This window comes from Nestor notabilis, unplaced genomic scaffold (assembly GCF_000696875.1).
Source record: "Nestor notabilis isolate BGI_N333 unplaced genomic scaffold, ASM69687v1 scaffold2906, whole genome shotgun sequence".
Lineage (NCBI taxonomy): Eukaryota > Metazoa > Chordata > Aves > Psittaciformes > Psittacidae > Nestor > Nestor notabilis.
In genome coordinates, this window is record NW_009934058.1 from 13,805 (window position 1) to 30,583 (window position 16,779).

General features: G+C 36.4%; 1 protein-coding gene across 1 annotated transcript in view; it reads right to left on the reverse strand.

Moving 5' to 3' along the window:
- Positions 1-958: 958 nt before the first annotated feature.
- Positions 959-16,779, reverse strand: part of FAM188B (family with sequence similarity 188, member B) — a 30,829-nt gene continuing 15,008 nt past the window's right edge. The window contains exons 6-13 of the mRNA XM_010017136.1: positions 11,571-11,629; positions 11,245-11,354; positions 9,976-10,092; positions 8,125-8,213; positions 3,685-3,786; positions 2,676-2,739; positions 1,287-1,352; positions 959-1,030 (exon numbers count right to left, since the gene is read on the reverse strand). Of these exons, the coding sequence (XP_010015438.1) occupies positions 959-1,030; positions 1,287-1,352; positions 2,676-2,739; positions 3,685-3,786; positions 8,125-8,213; positions 9,976-10,092; positions 11,245-11,354; positions 11,571-11,629 (679 nt within the window). The remainder of the gene's footprint in view (positions 1,031-1,286; positions 1,353-2,675; positions 2,740-3,684; positions 3,787-8,124; positions 8,214-9,975; positions 10,093-11,244; positions 11,355-11,570; positions 11,630-16,779) is intronic.

Below are 16,779 nucleotides of genomic sequence, written 5' to 3' on the forward strand. Positions count from 1 at the left end.
AAGCGAAAGAAAGGAAGAAATGACAACAAAACAACAAAAAAATCCAACCTGTAAATGCTTGTAGGAATCTCAGTAGGTGAGCAACTGAATGCATATCACAAATTTGGACTAAGTTGATATTTATTTTCAAGACAATGCAGAGATGTAAGAAATAAAAGATTACACAAACCCCATGCTGCTTTCAAGTGCAGCTGCTCTCTTCAAGTCAGTTGTTATTGCAAGTTGTCAGGAAACAGTTCCTTTCACTTGCAGATAACTCTAGGAGATTTTTACAAAAGTGAAATTTGACAAAATGAAGAAAGCTTTTTTATTCAGATCCACTCTGCTATTCACAGTACCACTGAAATACATTTAATCTGTATAAAAGCAATGAACTGCAACTGTGCTTTGGCAAACCTCAATGAGTTTTTAAAAGAGCCTATAATGACTACCCCTTAGAGCTCAGCATATTTATTACCCCAATAAACCAAGACCAGATTTGTTATACCTCACTTATAACCACCAAAAAATTAGCTGTCCAATCCTTTGTATATGAGCCTTTCTTTATCATTATTATTGATGGAGAGATTGGGCATTACAAGCAAGTTATTCATCTCTGCCTAAGACAGATACCTAAAATATGTGAAATAAATAACCCTCTAAAACCGTCTTGCTTTCAACTGTCAAGACAGGGAGCATAGGCTCAGACATGATGCCTAATGTTTAGATTAAGTCCTTTATATCAGATATGGTGGAGTGATCACTGCCACTTTAACAGCATTTATATATATATATATATATGTATATAAAAAAGCGTCCGTGTATAAACAAAAAAAAAAGCAGTGTAACACTCCTATATTTATCAGAGTAAACATCATGATAGATCAAAAAAGCCAGAGAGTTAAGTACATCATGGTTGCTTTCTCACTTTGCACAGCTTGTTTGCTTTGCAGTTAATGAAACAGGGATACAAAGACACTCACAGATTGATAGATCTTGATAAGATGACAGACACAGTCAGAAGGATGCACCCACAGGGACCAGTTTCAAACTGAAAAGGAAAAAGATTAGTTTTATTTTGTTTGTTGTGTACATTTTTTTCCCTGTTCTAAAGAAATGCAAATCAAACTGAAAGCAGAAGAATTGTTCTAATTTATGCTAAAACTGAATTTGCTGCTCTGTTTGTTAAAATGCATGTCCATACAGTGTTTGAAACAATGTGCAGGAGACATCATACAAGACTGATAAATGCAGAAAGACTGGCAGCTGAACTATAACAGGTTTAGTGTTTTCTCTATACACAGTACCTGGTGAATATTCTGCTGAAGAAAAACAACCAGATCCTCGTATCTTGTGGCACTATGTAGTATTAGCTGGGAAATAAAAAAAAAAGTAACTGAAATGATTACAACTCACTTTTATAACCTGAAAGCCAAAACTTTAAATCTGAATGGAAAGATCTGAGCTAACAAAATGGAGTAAAGATCTAATGAAATCTACCTCTTCCTGGTGTTACCTCGTATAATATTGCATATCAGCATTTTGCATATTCTGAATTTTTAAATACTGCTTCTTGTTGGTTTTAAGGTTGTTGAATAGTTTGATTCAATTTTAAACATTGTTTATCCAATGAAAAACAATTCCTGGAACATAGGAATACTGCAGCTTTAGAAGACAGAATGGGCAAGTAGCTCAGGAGTTGGTACCTGTGTGGTGAGCCATCTATAGCAGGCATGTATCAGCACACTTTTTATCATACTCAGAGAATACTCCCATGAATACTCCTATTTAACATGAAATTCAGGACAGTTCATAGATCTAGGCCCTTACTTAACATTCTTTGTCTATTTTCCGTCTTCAGATTTGGACAGAAATGATGGTCTTGCAGATACTGTCTGCGGAAAGATTGAGCAGTCCGGATTATATTGCTTTCCATCACATTTTCACTGTGGCTATGTCCAAAAGACCTTTGATAAGCAGGACGTAGAGGCAGCATAATGGTGTTAGTTGCTCTCTGAAATAGCCAGCAGCATAGAATTATGTCAACATATTAATTAAATAATTTATCTCGCCTCTTGGAAGAACATTTTATAACCAAGGATTTCTGCTGCATTCACACTACTTCTACAAGCTTTCAATTCCAGTTGTTCCAAAACTGCCTGGTTCTGATAAGGTGTTGACACATTCACTCCTCCATTTAGGAGGCCAGTGAGATTTCCTTAAACCACTAAGGCCTGGCTTTTGGCATCACTGCTTGCAAAGCCATTTGAGAGCTTCAGATGGAAATAAGGCATAACTGGAGATTGTTTTGCCATTTGGAGCTTCTGGAGGAAAAAAAAAAAAGGCAAAGAAGAAAAGACTGCCTTTTGATGCTCACAGCCATGCTGGTCAACTTGAAAGGATCCACGTTCACTTTTACTGCATATCAAAAAAAGTAGGCAGTTTATAAGCTTGAAAGGTACATAGAACAAAAAGGACTTCAGGGAGTCCAAATTGCCCACAGACACTGGGATAATTCAGAGCCAGACAGACTACAGGATTTTGCTATTTCCTATTGGGTTTTGGATCTCAACTAATTTGACATAAAAGATTTTAAAACACTAAGAGAGCAATGGAAATAAGATTCATTGCACTAAAATAAGAAAAGGTAGAAAGAGGATATGGAGAATGTTACTCTGAGTTACACAGAGCCTTACAGTTTCTAAGATTCCATCTGCCTTGTATTTTCCTATGGGAATGAACTGCTGTCTTCCTGATGGCCTGAAGAGGATATTCAGACAAAACCAAAGTTCATATTAAAAGGAACAAAATGGCATTAAAGAGAAATCAACATATTATATGAACTGAAAGATAAGCCAAAGATTTTGTGTTATAATACGTAAGTTCATAATACATATTAAACAAACTTTTATCAATTAAACATATTCTTTAGCAGTGCTGAGCTCTCTCAGTCTATTTAACATGTTTATACAGAAAGATGATAAATATAGGTTTAAGATGTTAATGACAGTTTTTATTGGAAACAAATATTACAGCAATGACATTAAAACAAGCAGAACATATGTACAATATCATCACAGAAGAAACATTTTATAGATGTAAAATATGCAAAATATCATTTGAAATGTCTTTGAATTTCCTGCTTCTATTTCAGGTTTGAAGAAGAACTTCTGTGCTCAAAAGCTTCTGCTGTTTTACAGCTATCTTAGTTGATTTAATAGAAGAAATTACCTATTCTCACAAAACCTGTCTCACTTAAAAATAGTGTGTAGGATTCAGTACAGCCAAAGCTAGCATTCTAAAAGTTAGATGTCTTGTGTACAAGCAGCCAAATAGCATAGCATAAACTAAGTTACCAATAGGCTTCTACAGCAAAAAGAAATTAATTCCATCCATAATAGAATATCCTGCAATACAAAATCGTTGGGAGTAAAACGCTGCATCTGGAAAAATCAGTCTTGGTAAAGATTTGGAGGGATCCTAGCCTCAATGAAATCCAGCGGATCTTTCACATCAATTACAAAGAATTGACTATTCTGTTCCGATTACTGGGACAGCAGAAATGACATTTTGCATTTCTCCCTAAGCCATTTTAGACTGCATAAATACATTTTACAAAACTTTCATTTTGTAAACTATGTACATATGTAACAGACACAAGCATAGGAGCATTATTCAATAATTAAAACTGCTTCTCCTACTTACAGTGCCACAATTGCTTTTTCATTGCCACCTGCACGCCACAGTATGTCTGCAATTGCCATGGTGAGGCATTTGGTCCTGTGAACTTCTGAAGGCTGAAGACAACTGTAGTCCAGAAAATACAAGAAACAGTCAAGTACTAAAATGTTTGTTGGGAAGCTTATTCATTAGAGGTCAAACTACCCCAATTGCAGTATATACAGATTCATAGTAAATTTGTAGTTAAATGAACAAAAGCATTCTTTTAGAGACTATTTAGGTATTGTAATGTTTAATCATGAGGTTCCAGTAAGTTGCCCCAGAAAATGATAATTTAGGTATCTCAGTTCCTTCTACAGTGAAAAGACAACTGGGTTGGTCAACTCAAAAAAACCCCGTGTGTTGAACAGAGAGCTAGTATGGTTACTGAGATGACATACCAGCTATAAAAGTATAGTTGAATCTGACCTTTCTTTGAGGATTAAGCATCTGAATGAAATGCTGTGAAAGCACTCACTGTGCACACAGTATGAGACTTCTCAGCACTGGACTGAAGGTGATGGGAGAATGTGGTGCTGCTGTTCAGCACTAAAGTGCTCTAAAGAGGGAGATGCAGTTGAAGTCAGCACTGAAATACGGACTTTCTGGAACCATTCTTTGAGGTGAACCACTTTAAATCTCATTTTAGGCATTTAAGAAGGTACCTTGGATCTTACTGAAGATAATCAGATCCAGTGAATAGAGCTGTATCTAGAACAACCTCCTCTTTAGGTTGCTAGTAAACCAAACTGGGCACAGGGGGTAGGTCTCTTCCAGAAAGTAAAGGGATGTTAATTCACCAAGGTGAAATGCTATGGCATTTGGGGGATCTGGATGATGTTACGGTGATCAAAGTGATGGTTAGACTGCTGTTCGGGGTACTTAAGATAAGCAATTGTAATCTTACTAGTCTATGTCTATATGTTCTATGACAATACACTGATAATGCCGGTGAACCTAAGAGATAAAATCTCTAGGAGATTAATAAGAAAGATGGTGTCTGATTTCTAAGGAACAATTAAACCAAAACTATTTTTATCATTAAGAGCAACAGACCAAAATCAAGAGAAAACTAAATAAGGTATTATCAATACAGGATCTATAATCATACCCTGAAAATTAATCTTTTAAAACAAATACATACTTAAAATACACATTTATAATTGGCAGGACAAACAAGCAGGTAAATGTACTTTAGGGAACAATATTGTATCACCATGACAAGAGAAGCTAATTCATCTCTAAAACCATAATAAAATTATTTGATATTCTCTAACAGGAATTTTTTACATATTAAATATGATTTTTAGTTTATAATGGCCTTCATACTTTATTACGTTTTTATTTCTTAACTCGTCAACAAACCTGCACCATAATGTTCTTACCTACTACTAAAATTTATCTAAAGCACCATCTGCAATAAACACTATGCTTGCATTTTTTTAATAAGGTGGTGACCTAAAACATTACAGTGACTGACCCAGTATTTGTCTGTGGAGCCCCACTTTTTCTGAAATATTTTCACTTAGATGCTTTTCTTGGAACTTACACAATGATGTGCAAAACTACAGTCTATTGATCCAAAATATGTAAGCAATGGCTATCAATACACTTCCTGCAAACTGTGTTTTGTGAAGTCTTCTAATACCTCCTGTTATTCTAACTTCCAAGATGAGAATGAAGTAAAATGGACCAGGAGGCCGAAAGTCACATAATGTTAAACTGGAAGATTTAAGAATAAAACCTAACATCCAAGAGCCTGAAGAAATGAACAACAGATCCATGCCCCTGGGAGACACAGAACTGGAATGCTCTAGTGGCTTCGAGAATGGCAGTCTTTGAAATTCAGATAGTATCAGTCTTAGAGTGTTACCAGCATGGGAGATTATGTCAAAACCTGTTCCCAGCATTTGAGTAAAAGATCTAATAATTCAAAAGACTAAACAAGAAACACCAAACATCAAAAAATTAAACAGACTTTCAAGTTCAATGTCTGCCTTGAATATAATGTTCATTTAGAGAATGCTTCCCTCTGAAGGATGTGAGATATGGGAAATAATTGGTGAGAGTTTTCAAGTACAAAAAATAAAACCACAACTTTCTCTAATCTCTGCCTGTGTTCTAATACAGACACTCTGAATTTTATGGGAAGCATAGCAACTAATTTATGTGTCTGAGAGAGGCAGCAGAGTAAGGAGACATGATAATTATTTCTTGAATGCTGAAGAAGCCTGAAGTCAAACACTTACTGTAAAGTTGTTAATAATTTGAAAATTCAGGTGAGAATTAGAAAGGAATATTAATCCTCTCATTTCAAACTCTGAGACTTCCCTTTCTTTCTGTCTGCCAAAGTTTCTGCCTATGGCAAACACATCATAAGAAAAGTATGTTTATCTCATGAATAAAGTAAAATCTTTTAAAATTATGTGTATAATAGCAAGGGAAAAATAGGAGAGGCAAATATTGCCATGTAAACAGGATCAGTTGTAGCTGGCATGAGTTGGGACACTTATAGTTTAAACAATCTGGCCTCAATTAACTTATCTGGGTGCCACATAATTTTATGACATTTACGATCACTGAATAATGTTGAAAGAGGAAAAGGTTAGCATCTCTATTTTTACTAAGGATGACCTGAGACTCAAAGGGACCAAGGAGCAGATGATCAAAGACTGTCCTCCAAGCTGAAATAAATTCTTGGTTTTCACAACCAGAAATAATTCTTTGGTGAATTCTGTGGAGATTCCTTAGCATTAAAATCTAAATATGTAGCGATTTTCTTGCATGGAAGTTTCTGAGTTTTTCTTTTATGTGGACAAGAGCCTCATTCTGCCTTGAAGTCCACTCGCATTATAATCTGAACTAGGCTAATAAAATTTTGCTAGCTAATTTTTACACTTTAAAAAAGTGCGCTCCCATCAGCAGGCTCTTGGTATCAGTTATGGACAGATGTGATGTACTGAAAGAATTGAACAGAAAAAAGAAAAAACCTAAACTACATAACATTGTAGAATTAACCTGACATTACTCTGCACATGTATTATACCACTAACCCTATCTCTGTATCAGCACATGGTAATTGCCTTTAGGTGACTTCAAGGAAAAGGCTATTGTCAAGTGATCTTATTTAGCCCTTGTCCTGGGGTCCACAAACAACCAGTGAAACTACTAACTAGCAACAGCAATAGGAACATTAAAATTTTCAGTATTTATTCAAATAGACTCTAAGCCTGGTTTTAAACATTCCTAATGGCTTATTAGCTGTCTTGTACCAGAACTGCCTACCCACCAGCTCTCCTGGACCTGGACACATGTGTTGATCCTATAAGGCCTGATAATACTTTGGTTAATTGTCACCTCCCATACTGGGTGCTGAAAGCAAATAATGAAGTTCTACAGGTGCCTGTTTCTTTCCATTATTGATGAAAAAGCTCCAACAATGAATTTACATTAAATGCCAGTCAGACAAAACTAAGGAAAATCAACAAAGCCCCTGTGACTGTCCTAAACAGTTCCAAGCAGAAAAGTGTGTATTTAAGGCCCAGTTTTTGTACATGATGAACATTTTTACACTGCGAGGTAATGAAGTTCAAGAACAATCTCAGCCTGAAAGCATTTCTTCTGACAAAATTGGGGTCAGTGTATAATCCACAAATAACACAAGGTGGTGGTAGCATTAACCACTAAAATACTGTTATGCCTGTTCAACAAACTGTACCTATAAAGCACAGGAAAGCTTAGTGAAATTTTTGTTTTGTAGTGGACTTAATTTCTTACTGAGAACAAAAATGAATACAAGAAGTCTGGTAATAAAAGTAATCTTTTTAAACATTATTTTCTAGCATTTGATTGAATGAGCAATGTGACAAGTACATTAATATTATAGCAGTCCGAGCAATTTTCCTTGACACTAGCAATATTTAATAATGTTTCTTTAAAATAAGTAGAAAATATACACATAGAATTTAAACTCAAATTCTGTTATGGAGTTTAACTGTGAAAGATTGAACACAGTAGCCAGAAAAAAAAATAGCTGTAAGTTAAATTTTTCACCCTCCTTGAGATTCTGAGTGTCAAAACCTGCATAAATTTCATGGTCTTTCAAACCCTCAATAGATTGTCTTTGAAATTATATCTCCATGAGATCTCAAGGTTAAATAATTTTCCCTGGCCTCAATTCAAACTGTTGGATTTTTTTAGAGGTTCTTGGGTTAATCACAAGCAAGTAATTATACAAATAAAACATCAACCTCTAACTTATTGCAATTGAAAGAGAAGTAAATACAAGAAAATCATATGCTACTTTCTCTCTCAAAGAGAAGTTCAACAAGTTCAAACTCAGAAGGCTCCTGAGTGGCTGCAGCAGAGAAAAATAAATTTTTACTTCTGTATGGAAAATATTTCTGTTGTCAGTTGCTGACTTACCGAATGTCTTTATTCCTATTACTGTCTGCAAAGATAAGCCGTTGTAGGACACAAGCTTGAACTGCAGCCAGTACTCCACACGGGCCACCCTGAGGGGAATAATATTCACTCAATGGGCAAAACAATTTGCACTCTTTGATGCTGGTGAAAACTTCTGCAATCCATATGCTTCCATTCAGGCTTATTCTTTCATGTCTCTTTTCATCCGTGACTTTGTCATGACCTCTGTTACTCTATTTTTTAATTTTTTTTTTTTTGCAAGCCACTGAAAATCAGTGTTACTAACTGCTATTGGTTTTCCCACCTATTTTTTCCTGAAAATGCCTAGACATCTATAATGTCAAAGCCTTTTTAAAATCTGCTCTGTGATTATGCAGACAATTGAAAGATCTCCTGATCCTATTGAGCCACAGCTTACATTAACTTCCCCAAGAGAAATCAAATATGTTTTCCAACAGGTGAAAATAAGCCTTGCTCTTTTACCTCCTCTGAGCACTGTGCCTCCTCTCAAGTTCCCACTTACATCACTACCCAAAGATTATGGTTTTTTGCATAGCTCTCTGCACCAGCCAGCTACCTCACCAGGGAAAAACAATGACAGTAAGAAAGTATGGACCAGCCAGCAAGTTGTCTGGAGAGTCTGTGTTCTGATTTTATTTCTCAGCTTGTCCTAGCTAGAGCATCAAACCTAAGTGAATGGGACCTACCGGTACAGCCAGTATGCACAGTATGCAACCCAGAAAATAAAGGCCCTATAATCAGAAAATAGCTTACATATCGATAGCTGTCATTTTCTCATTTATATTACATGCACTCTAACTCTCTGTAATTACTTACATAACTGAAGAGCGAATCATCTCAAATATATTAAGGAAAAAAGCAAGGTTTATTTCAGTCCACAAGGGAAAGCCTCTCAGTCAAAAAAGAGGAACCATTCTAAACATTTTCCTATAGTACCATGGTAACTTAATGCAGAAGAGAATCAAACAATTTTTCAGCTGAAATGAATTTAAAAGTGAGGAGGAATATATTAACTATTTGAAATAAACACATCTGAGCAAAATGTGCTCGTTTACTATTCTTGTTGTGGAAGTTAATGGCCAGTAACATTTACTGTGGACCAGTGAACATTACTGCCATGGTTCCTTTTGGAGTGTAAATTAACATTTATCTTTTTACCACTAGTTAGAGAATACCTAGAATTGATGAAAACCTTGTTTAAGGAGGAGCTGGGATCTTGTGGCTGCAGTCCAGAATTACAGAAACATGGCTGCAAAAGAGGTGGTCCCACCAGCAGTTCCAGCATACTGGTCCCACTGACACTGCAGGGGCATTTGCTCCCTTTCACTTTAGGAATGATGCGACCCCCATCATGTGACCCCCATCACTTGACTCCTCTATCTTTAAGAAGCAAAAACCTTGTGATTTCCCAAGAACTGCAGGCAATTCTTGCTATGTGCCCCCATTCTGAGACAGACCAAGCTCCATCTTAAACTTGTTAAACACCACCCTTACATATACTTTTTCTCTTGACCCTTGATTTATGCACGTTTATTCTTTTACCACCACTAGCTTTCAGCTGAAATGGCTTGTCTTTCTCCCTACAAACAACTCCCCATCACACACACACATGCACACTTTCTGCAGTTACTTTAAGATTCCCTCAGAAATATTCCATCTATCTCAAGTCTCCTAACAGGACTTGACAAGGTGACATCATCCAGTGATAACCGGAGAAGTTAAAGAAAGAGTCTTTAGAAGACTTCTGGTTTTTTAAACTGCCAAAACACACAGCCTTTGTAAGCTCAGTGTAAAAAGCAAAGATCACTTTAAGGAAGTAATTTACGGTACCTTTTTTTGCACAATGCCATATTTTAACTGCGGTATGTTATTAAACGTAAAATTCTGTATTTTCCATTCTTCACTGAAGCAACAAAGACTGGAGCCAAACAAAAGATTTTTTAACTCCTACAAAGAAAGAAAAAAGAAGGAAAAAAGAAAAAAGTTCTCATTTTAAAAACAAATCCAAATCACAGGTATGTTTTCTTGCAGAAATTTGTAGAAAGGAAAGGAGGGTGTGGAAGGTAATGACTAACTCACTATAACCAGCCTTTTCTGTTTTATACATACTGTAAATAGTAACGCTCAAATGAAAAGGAGCAATTTTTTCCTTTTCCTGCAATATTCCTTCAACTCATTATGCTTTGTGCCGCTCAGTTTAGGAAACTCTTTATGCAGATTGTCTGGGGCATAGTTTCCCATGGAAGCATTACAGAATATTCCCTTAAATTTAACAGCTAGTAGAGCCACGCCTACTAATGGTTACCTTAGGGAGAAAAGGACCCTACTGGACACAGTATGGAGAAAAGGCATACTGTTTTGCCTGACAAAGCTGTTGGTACGAGATAAAGGTTACTCAAATGTTTGACTGCTGTAGTCAGATGGCACATCAGCATATGCCAAATTCAGATCTGGGCCTGAAAACCTGCAGACCACTACTATTGAGGAATAGTGAAACTGAATAAATTGCATTCATCTTAAAGTAAAGCTGAGTACATAAGCACAGACTATTCAGTGTTTGTACAGTTTCTTAGGCTTCTTTGACCTAGCAAAAAAATTGGAAGGCACCCTCTCTATTTTTAATCTGGGGGGTTTTTTCTCCCCTCTGTCTGAATGGGAAGAAAAATATTAAAAGTATATAACTGTTCCATCTCTGCTCAAAATAAGGAAGATAAGCAAAGGGAGAAACAGTGATAGGGGAATAATAAACTTGTTCTGAACCACTGTCAATTAAAATGACTGAAGGATAAGCACATGAATATCTGACTAGGTGCATTAATAAGATAATGCAAGCTTCTTTAACTAAAGCTATTATCTATGCTTCAAGTGGGCTGATGTATTCCGGCATGCTCTTCTGGTATTTTTCTGAATTTTAAATGGCATCCCTACATTATTTTTTCTCTTGAATACCAAATAAGGAACATACTCAGGAACGAATACAGCACATGTTAACTCACACATGAACATGCAACACAAAACAATCCATTGAAGCTTTGACTAAGTTGGCTGAAATAACATTCTCACACATCTGTTTGTATTTACCATCATAGTTAGTCTTACTTTTGCAAGAGAAATATCAATTGCCTTTGATACTATTTGGAGCATATAGAGTGTTGAAAGATCCGAGTTCTTAATAACTTCTCCAGTTGTTTCTTCAGCTTCAACATCAACTGAAAGGAAAAAAAAATCATATAATGTGTTGAATGAGAAAAATGGCTTCCCCCAGCAGGCTCAGTGCCAGGAGGTCATGAATATGAAAATTAACACTTTCTTGTGTTTCTCTTAATCAACTAAGAGTTACAAAAGAAGCGACTAGTATGTATTTGGTTACAGCTGTTCTGTGGAATAAGATGGTAAAAGCCAAACTGAAGCTTGGCATAACTTACCTAATTCTAGGACATCTTTCATCTGCTCTTCTTTATAGCAAGTGGATGTTGGAGACTTCCTACATGAAAATTAACCAAAAATGAATGACCAAATGTTCACTTTTAACGAGGAAAAGTTGTTTCAACAAAAAAGAAGAAACATGGAGTATGCCTGCATAAGGATACCATTTTATTCATTAGTGTGACTTCGGTGTATGTCAGGTCCTACAAGCTCATATACACAGACAGATTTTATACTGCCCTGCGTTTTAAGTAAGGATATTCACATATATTAGACTGCCTCTCAGTTTGAAGAGTCAGGAGATAAGATAAAATTTACATCCCTGAGATGAGATTTACATGATGATAAGGATTTACATCCCTGAGATGAAAATTTACATCCCAGGATGAGATGCAAGCTAGTCATTAAATTAATTGAAATACCCAGATAATATAAGTGGGAATAAGTGGAGTCCTTTATCAGGGTACTTTTTTAATCCACGAATATGTAGCAGTTGTTCACAACCGCCCCTGTGATTTAATTATACATATTACATAAATAACAGGTTAAAAATTCATATAAACAGCTACTAAAAGGACTAAGCATTTATTGGCTGTGAAGTCAGAACTTAAATAGGATGTCAGATTTTCAGAGATGAGGTGGGTTTATTCTTCCTGTTGAATTTGTACCAAAACAAACCCAGAACCAACTTAAAGTTTCAAATAACTACGGTAAAAAAAAATGGTCACTTTTTTTTGGGTGGGTTTTTTTTTTGTTGGTTTTTTTTTGGGGGGGGGGGGGTGTTTTTTGAAAGAGCAATACTGCATCATTTGTTTTTGCTTTAGAATAAAAGGTATTACACTGACAGTCCTTTCAAAAATCGTATGGAGTAATTTCCTCAGCAACATTCTTTGTATGCATGATATTATATTATTATAGCAACAACTACTGTAATATCACATACTTCCCATTAACTTAATTTCCTTTTTCAGTGTGTGAAAGATGAATAAAAACAGAACACAGACATATCACACTCAGGACCTTCCCAGTTCAGAAGCATTTTGGCACCTCTCTGTGATAGTCTTTGATACTATGAGAAAAGAAACACTTTTTCTCTATAAACAAGTTAAAGGATTTATGCAATGAAATGTGGATGGACACAATTCAGAAAAGATAGAATGGAAATGAATCATCCACCTTAATATGGTGGTAAAAATAAATAGGATGCCCAGCAGATCACTGTAAATAAAGAGGACTGAGAGCAAATCTGTATAGTGGCACAAGTACTATTGAGCTCTCATTGAATATAATGGTACTTCTAATGTGCTATAGAGTTTAATATAGCTGACTGTGTTAGAGCTTAAAATACAATGCATTTTCCCCTTGCTTTTTGCTAATACTGAATTCCAGCTGAGATTTCTTTCTGCTAGCTACTTGCTAGTATGTTCATCTCTCCTAATCATTTGCCAATAAAATGTTTTTCAGCCTAGTACTCATGTCATTTAACTGCGCTTAGACATAATCACAATCCACATTTTTGTTTTGTCTGAGATCACACGCTATTGTTTCTTGTTTCCTAAAGAATAATGTGTTTCTTCCCAGGTCAACCCATTTCAATCTAGTTTTGGAAAAACAGAGATCCTAACACTTAAGAAAGCAGCACTACAGGTTACAGGATCCTATGTGCCCTCAGTTGCAGCTTTGGAATGACTTGGGTCTCCTATACGTACTGTATCATATCTTCTACCTTCATTGGATAGCTTGGGTACCTTACAGTCTCAAATAGCACTATGTTTAGGCATGTAGATCACTCCCTACATCATGTTAGCACCCTTGATTCATTGTTGTCCCAAACACTTCTCCTCAGTAGCATTTTATCTGAAAATACCTATGAATGAAAATAAAAACTACAGTACAATTCATATATAGCTCACCTGGCACCAGGTTTTGTAATATTATTGCTTTCTGGAAAGTCTGAAAGATTTTGGTTCTACATTCATTCCAGGAAGAACCAACCCCGGGATGCAAAGTGCTTTGAATTCTCAAGGCTGAGAATTCCCATCAAGCTGAGGAAAGAGCTGACACTGAAGACTGATGTAGGGTATTTTCTGGTTACGTGGGTATTTTTGCAGGTGTAGGTTCCCTCCTTAAGGGGAACTTGTGTTTCTCAAAACACTGTCAGGACATTTATTGCAATTTCCATGTCAGCATATGGTTACTGTTCCAGGAAAATTTATTGTACACATAAAATCATACAGTTAGAACACTTAGGAAGGGGGAAGCCATCCGTCATGGCAGAAAAACGGGACAGGAAGAAAATATGTTTCATTATAAACATACTGTACAGTACTTTCTGTAAATATTTGAACATTCCTATCTGATCTCCATGCACTGCAGAAAACTGAATTTATGCAGAATAGCTGAACTTGCAGAGAAAGTACTTCTTGGCACAATAATGCATGTACATTCCTCACTTTCCTATTTATACTGCCATACGCAGGAGGTCAAATAAGCAAAGTGGCTTAAAAAATAAACGCTGATCGTCAGTGTCTTTAAGATGACTGCTAGTAAAACTTACTTTCACTGGCTGATTACATCAGCTTTTCTACTGGACATACATCTTTTCTGCATAATAATTTAGGGTCAGAAGGATGCCTAGAAGTTGCAATGTAATCATCTAGTCTCATGCTGTTATGCCATACACAGATGTATATGACATTCTTGGTGTATGAATAAGATCTGCAGAGTAGGTAAGAAAAAGATTAGATTCTGTTACTACTTACAAAAGGGTCAACAAGGCTGTTATACACACTGCAGGTTGACAAGATGACAAAAACTTGGGGCAAGATGATTAAAAACAGAATTATTAAAAGCAATTGTAAAGAAGCAATGGAAATAATCAACACCAGGCAATATATTTCTATGGGAAAAAGACCTTGTCAAGAAGATTTAATATAAACTCTGCCACATTTGCAGGTCTGGCTGACAAAGGTAACAGAGCTCATACACTTAATTTCTCCAAACTGACTTATTAGTTAAGACCTGCATCTGACTTTATTGGCACATTATCAGTATGAAAAGTTAATTCATGAAAAGATGGCTCATTGACAGATATGAAAAAGGCAAATGAAAAACTTGTCATTGAAAGGGACATTTCTAATAAACTCCCTTATGAATCTGCATTCGTCCTGCTGCATTTTATTAGTTGTCACTGTAGTGACAACTCAGGAAAACTACATCTTTGCTTACAAAGTTTGTGTATAAAAAAAATATGATTAAAATTGCAGGCTGAGCTAGAAGATGGTTTGAACTGCATGTTGAATTGGGCTCACCTGAACAGAAGGCTCTCTCCTAGGCAATGAGCAAATATGTATCTCCAGCTACAAAACCAAACCTACTATAATAAAAGTGTAGCTCCTTTATTCATACTGTTCTTTATCAGATTTGTTGGTGTAACATCCCCACACCGGAATTTTCAAGGAACAAAGTACCCACTCACGTGAACTGACCATTACATTCAGTAATTCAAAACAGTTAACAGTAACATATACAAGTATCAGTACAATAAAAAAGGGAGCTAAAATTCCATTAAATAAAGATGATTACAAGATACCAACTAAGAGACACTACATAAGGCACTGAGAATGGTTCCCAGACTTCAACATTCAATCAGTTCACATTAGCAGAGATGACTTCAACCCTTTGTTCTGTTTGTCATACATGAAGTACCTACTCTGTCTGATTTTGGGCTTCAACTTTCAGGCCATTTATTTTTAAGAATGTGGAATTTCTGTGGCCTTACATTTCTTGTCAGAAACCTCAGATTTTTACTATTCCAAACTACTGTAACCTGACAGATTTTAGCAAAATAAATTATCTTCCTGAAAGCTAATATCAAGTGTTAAATTGGAAGAAGACAAAAGCTTACACTGAGGAGTGAGATTGTTATTTTATTATACAAAAAAGGTGAATACGGGTAACAGCCTATTGGTGAGCACACGTACTGTAGAGAGAGATTTTACCTCCTGGTAAAGTAATCTTCGGGAAAGTAACACACTGGGGGACAATATTTCCATGTGCTACCTGCAAACACCTGATTGTTTTTAAGGGGCAGGTAATTTCTTATGCTGCTTCCTACCACACTCCCCCCGATGCTAGTACATAGACACAGTGAAAAGAAATGGTGTGAAGCTCTACCAGTGAAACAGGATGTGCACTGTCTGTTCTTGCTTTACGTTTGAGAAGATCTAGAGTCCCTCTGTGTTTGCACGAACAAGGCAAATTCTCAATTGACTGAATGCATTTTAGGCAATGGGCTGGACCTTTCCAGTTTTACATCCTTTCCAAAAATAAAGAAATGATACAGAAGCCATTTGTCATTTCCAGTAATTGCAAAGTGCCTCTTCCTATGGGGTGCTGGAAAAATACTAAAAGGGCAAATGGCAGCACACACAGATGTTATGTTGAGGGCTCTGATGCCATAAATCCATTGGCACAAAACAAAAGTCACTACAGTTTATTACTTTTATTTTAGATTCTTTTTTCCGGTCCAAGCATTATGTTATAAGAGGTGTTATGCAACTCCAGATACTTGAAGGTTTTCACTACTGTGTGATTTGGCAGCTTCAGTCTCTCTTTGCATATGGGCTAGTTAAATACATATTCCCCAAAGATGATCCCATTTTGTTTGACAGCCATTCTTCTAACTGACAACTGCAATAATCAAATAAAGACTTACTCCCCAGCTGGCAGCTGAGCACAGCCCAGGAGGGTTTGAGTAGTCTCCCAGGGAAGGTGCCGACTGCACTATTCTTATTGTGCTTCCTGCCTATAAAGCCACACCACAGCATTGACAAAAGCTTGAGATGACGTCATGTGCTTCTTCATGTGGCTAAGGACAATGCCTGGTGCTACCCACAGATCGCAAACAGACAAAGATGGAAGGAAACATGCAAAGGTAATTTACTATTAGGCTGATCCAACTCTGCATTCCTTTCCATTCTTTTATCTGAAATGTTGCACTCTGACTAAACTCCTATTTCCTAGAAATGCCACCATTGCCAAACACATCCTCTTCCTCTCATAGTGGGAAAATTTAATGAATTCCTCAGACATTGCTCATACACACTGCATGTCACTGAGTGTGCTGGCATATACTGAAATCACTTGGGGTTTTCTGACTGATTTTAAACAGGCTCCAGGTTATAACAACGTGGCCATCTGAGCTCA